At 35.2% G+C, this 4,839-nt stretch overlaps 1 protein-coding gene across 3 annotated transcripts in view; it reads right to left on the reverse strand.

The window, feature by feature from the left end:
• LOC107742953 (transcription factor Sp3-like) overlaps nucleotides 1-4,444 on the reverse strand; it is a 21,423-nt gene extending 16,979 nt beyond the window's left edge. The window contains exons 1-3 of one of the 3 annotated variants that reach the window (XM_016556040.1): nucleotides 4,288-4,444; nucleotides 3,958-4,031; nucleotides 3,707-3,820 (exon numbers count right to left, since the gene is read on the reverse strand). In XM_016556040.1, the coding sequence (XP_016411526.1) occupies nucleotides 3,707-3,820; nucleotides 3,958-4,031; nucleotides 4,288-4,294 (195 nt within the window). In that variant the 5' untranslated portion in view covers nucleotides 4,295-4,444. The other 2 variants (XM_016556041.1, XM_016556039.1) reach the window with 2 other exon arrangements.
• Nucleotides 4,445-4,839: the final 395 nt, after the last annotated feature.

Below are 4,839 nucleotides of genomic sequence, written 5' to 3' on the forward strand. Positions count from 1 at the left end.
TTGTCTCATATTTACATCATATAGTTAAGCAATATCACACAAGCAATAAGTATTTATATAACACGAGTGCAAATGTGATACTGATCTTATACAACAGTTCAATAAATAAGTTAATATTGTGTTATTTTAGACACAATGTTGTCCGCTTTGCTCAATTTTGCCAACGAAACTATAAAGACAAAGCAGAACTGTTCGTCTCCGAGCAACACACAGCGGCATTTCATTTCTTAATGCACGTTTTGAACGAATTGGGTGAACCATTTAGCGCGTTGAACCATTGGCCTCATTAAATAAATAATTTCATATTTCCATAGTAATAATAATAATAATTATTATTATTAAAGGTATAGTTCACCCACCCAAAAATTAAAATTGTCATCATTTACTCACCCACATGGTCCAAAAGAGTATATGTAATAAATTTTATGTTGAATCAAACAAAATATTTCTTGCTGAAGCTGCTTTTTGTAATGTCTGTTTGATGCTTTACACAACAATGACTTTAAATGATCTTTTGGGAGTAATTTCTCAGCCAAATTTGATGTGATTCATTTTCGATTAATTAATCGCCACATCATGTAATTAATTAGATTAAAAATTGTAATCGCTTACCATATATATACAAACTAGGGATGCACCGAAATGAAAATTCTTGGCCGAAGCCGAACAAAATGAAACACTGGGCCGAAGGCCGAATACTGAACACGTTTTTTTGGTATTTTTTCCCCATGTATTTTGCCAATTTCTTCTCACCATTGCATAAATTAAACAGCCAAAATGTGATTTTTACTGTTTTGTCTTACTTTTCAAAGAAAAAAAATCAATTACAAAACAACAATTTAAAAATATTTACTTAACACTGCACATTTTTTAACACTCTAGCAGACATTATACAAACAAAGCACAATTTAACTTAATTAATAAGTTAGTAAAATAATATTTTTTGGCCATTTTTGAGACTTGAATCAGGCATGTATTTTTTACTGTACAAATAAAAGCAGCCTTGCTGAGCAGAAGAGACTTCTTTTAAAACATTAGAATATATTACAGATCTTTGAACACTATGTGTGAATATATTAATAGAGTTGTTGTAATTATTATTATTATTATCTTTCTTTATTTTATTTTACAGAACAACAGTAAAATTACAATACCAACATTTATGAATGAGTTCTTGCTTTTTCTCAGCTTTTATTTTGGCAGAAACCCGCAGGAAGTCCTCAGTGCAGCTGACAGCAGATTTATAAATGATTCATTATGAATTTAGGAAGATGTTTGTCGCACGTATCGCATTGTCACATGCCTTTAAAAAATTAATATAAATGTGACTGAGCAACTGATGAGTAACACTGTTTCAGCGCAGATTTTCATGCGCTTTGGACTTTGAACCCTGGCTATAAGCAGATAGAGCCGCGAGCTCATGCAGCGCTGTCAGAATATATGCAATTCATATATATTATGAAACACAACGTTCTGCAGTTTATTTACTGATTGTTTAAGGCCATTTCGCGATTTCAATCATTATACAGTAAAAAGCAACAATCACCCTTCCTCTTCTCATCGAAGACCTGCGATGCAGTCCTAAGCAGTCTCTCACTGTCGGTGCTTGTAATGATTTTTGCGTCTTTCTCGGATGGTTTTAAATACTTTTACACTGCAGACATGTTTGCTGCATTAGTGCGAGCCTCTATTTGTTCAAGTGACGTCATTGTTTGGTACAATTTATTCAGTCTTTTCGCCTATTAACTGAAATGATTCGGCCGAAAATAGCAAAAAAAAAAGCTCTTTCGGTGTATAATTTCGAAATAATTTCGGTTGCCGAACATTCGGTGCATCCCTAATACAAACATCAAACACATTTATACATAGATATATAAACATACTATGAAATGGGGAAAATAAAGTACGTTTCAAATATATCTAAATAGAATGTAATTTGTGAATCTGGGTTGTTTTTTTTATTTTGGACATTTTTAAATGACTGGAAGTCTCTTATTGGTGGCAAAGAAGAACATCATTCAGCTTTTGCTGTATTTCTGTACTAGCTTAAACATTTTAAGCCAATTTTGGAAATTTGCAGTGCACTTTTTCTTCTTCATTTGTGTTGCACAATCTCATGATTAATTTATTTTTCCTGGTTAGTGTGATCAAATTTTCAAGAGTTTAGGTTTTGCTTTGTTTTCTGAGTTGTTTGTGAAATAATGAGTACCTATACCTGGAGAGACAAAAATTATGATCATAAACTCTACACAAATATCCAGTCATGTCTTCTGTGTTTTCTGTACTGCTGCGAAATGCCATTAGTGAGGGCTATATTTATTTACTTTTTAAGAAATTAAAAAAGCTGAAAAACTGGAAATACACATTTAAATAAATTACCCATTTTTTATGTTTTTGAAAGAAATTTATTTTGTTCAAGTCACTAATTCATTTTGACCAAAAGTACAGTAAAAGGGTAATATTGTAAAATATCATTACAATTTAAAATATCTTTTCTATTTGATTATACTTTGTAATATAATTTAACCATGTGATTTTCAGCATCATTACTCCAGTCTTCAGTGTCACATGATCCTCCAGAAATCAGTATAATATGCTGATTTGCTGCTTAAGAAACATTTCTTAGTAAAGCTGAAAACAGTTGTGCTGCTTAATATTTTTGTAGAAACCACGATATGTTTTTCAGCATTCTTTGATGATTATAAAGTTTTGACATTTATTTTGACTTTTTGTAACAACGTACAAAATCTGTGTCACTTTTCATTTATTTTTTTATATGCATCTTGCTGAATAAAAGCAAATCTTACTGATCCCAAAACTTTTTAAACTTACATGTATGTGCATATGCTCCATGTCCAGCCATCTGAATGACCGACAATATTACAACTGATTCCCTGAAAAGTTTGTACATCTCCATCTATAAAATTAAACCTATCATGATCAATAAGTATCGCTTTTTATTTCTCCTCTTTCCTATTACTTGTTTCGCTTCTGTTTCAGTTTTTATAACCATTTCTTACTATGTGTAAGTAAGTTGTTGTTGTTTAGCATGTGTGTTTGGCTCAGTGTTATTTTTTAGGATTACTGATAAACTACTGTCATTTGATTTGTATTATTTGTATTTATTTATTTTAATTTTAGTTAAATTATGTCTGAATCTATTATGTCTGTATAGGTCTTTTATTAAGTTTTGGTTTTATTTAATTTGAGTTATTTTAATACTTCAACAAACTAAATGGAAATGAAATAATATATATATTGAATTTATATGTATAGGTAGTATTTATAAAGTTTTAGCTTTTAGTTTTGGATCTGTTTTTAGTTGTTTTAATACTACAATTGATTGCTTCTGTTGTCCTCATTTGGAAGTCGCTTTGGATAAAAGCGTCTGCTAAATGACTAAATAAATAAAAAAAATAAATGATCCATTCTTTGACTTTTTCCATGCTGGTCTATGTCAACAAATAAGCAACTAAAACACAAATGTGTCTTCCTGTCTATTTGAATGGTTCCTGTTAAGAATAAGCTGCACTGTGAACCAGACCATAATTTATATACCTAAGCCAGATCTGAGCTTCCACGTATATTAATAATGACCCTTAAGTTTGGGGTGTAAACATCCACCCGTTCAAAGTAAACACGGCCGGGCTCACACTCGATCCACAGTAAGGTCTAGTAAAGGCGAGATCTGTAGTTGCTGACTTACCCCTCCAGCAGCAGCATTATTATTGGAGTTTGCCCCGTGCTCTGCTCCGGGGGCGGGCGAACCGAGGCCCGTGCAAGTGGCGGCGAGCAGGGCGAGCGACGAGGGCTGTCCGTCCTGACGATGGGCGGGTTTAATACATGAAAGTGGGTGGCCACACAGGAAGTGCCAGTGTTTTAACAGAACAAAGTGAAAACTTAACCAAAGCACATGCATTAGAGAATATACAGAGGTGTGGATTTGATCCGGTTTACCTGCTCCGCGCCGCCGCCGTCCTGAGCGCTGCTGCTGTCCGCCATGACTCCCGCTTTCACTGGCCCTTCAGGCGCTTAAACACACACAAAACAACACAAAACAGCCGTTAGAGCCCGTCACTCGGCGCGCTCGCTGCATAGGTGGCTTCATCGGCTATAACAGAAGCGTTGTGTCGCTTTATGGATGATTTGAGCTCTGTATTTCTTTCTTCCGCTGATCTTAAAGTCTCTCAGATTCACCCGCCTGCTAACATTAGCCTAGCTTAGCATAAACATAGCCTGCACAAAGCTTCAAAGCGACCGTTCCCGCGCTCTTCAAATGCTACGTACCGGTCATTACGTGAGTTCTTTAACGAAGACTGATATCTGCGTTTAATTACACTCCGAGCATGGTTATTTTAATCGGTGCCTGCGCTCGCTTTAGTCCAGTTTGTTTTTTTCCTAATTTGATTGACGGCGGGGCTTCCACTTCGCCAACTGCGTCACCGACCGGAAGTCCCGCCCTTCGTCTCTCCTCTCATTGGAGATTAGGTTGGAGAACTCGCCTTTTGATTGGATGGACGGGATGTCTGTCATTTTGACCGGGTTGCTTCCTATGTCTCGTTGTCCCTCAAGTTTTGTCCGTGAAGATGTACGGTTTCCGTCAGTGTAGTGAACAACTACAGGGTTTGTTTTGTTACTGGTTTTGATGCGTTTACATCATTACCGGTTTAGTTTATCAGCAAGAAAGCTTTAAACTTATTTTTTTCTTATCTTAACAGAATACTAGTTCACTCTGCTCATTCAGACAAGCTGGGAAACTGATGATACATCATTTTTTCATGGTCTTGTAATCAGCAATTAAGAGGTTTATGGTTTAATGTAAGAGGCCACTTGAGCTCT

This window comes from Sinocyclocheilus rhinocerous, unplaced genomic scaffold, assembly GCF_001515625.1.
Source record: "Sinocyclocheilus rhinocerous isolate Xijiao unplaced genomic scaffold, SAMN03320098_v1.1 scaffold45, whole genome shotgun sequence".
NCBI lineage: Eukaryota > Metazoa > Chordata > Actinopteri > Cypriniformes > Cyprinidae > Sinocyclocheilus > Sinocyclocheilus rhinocerous.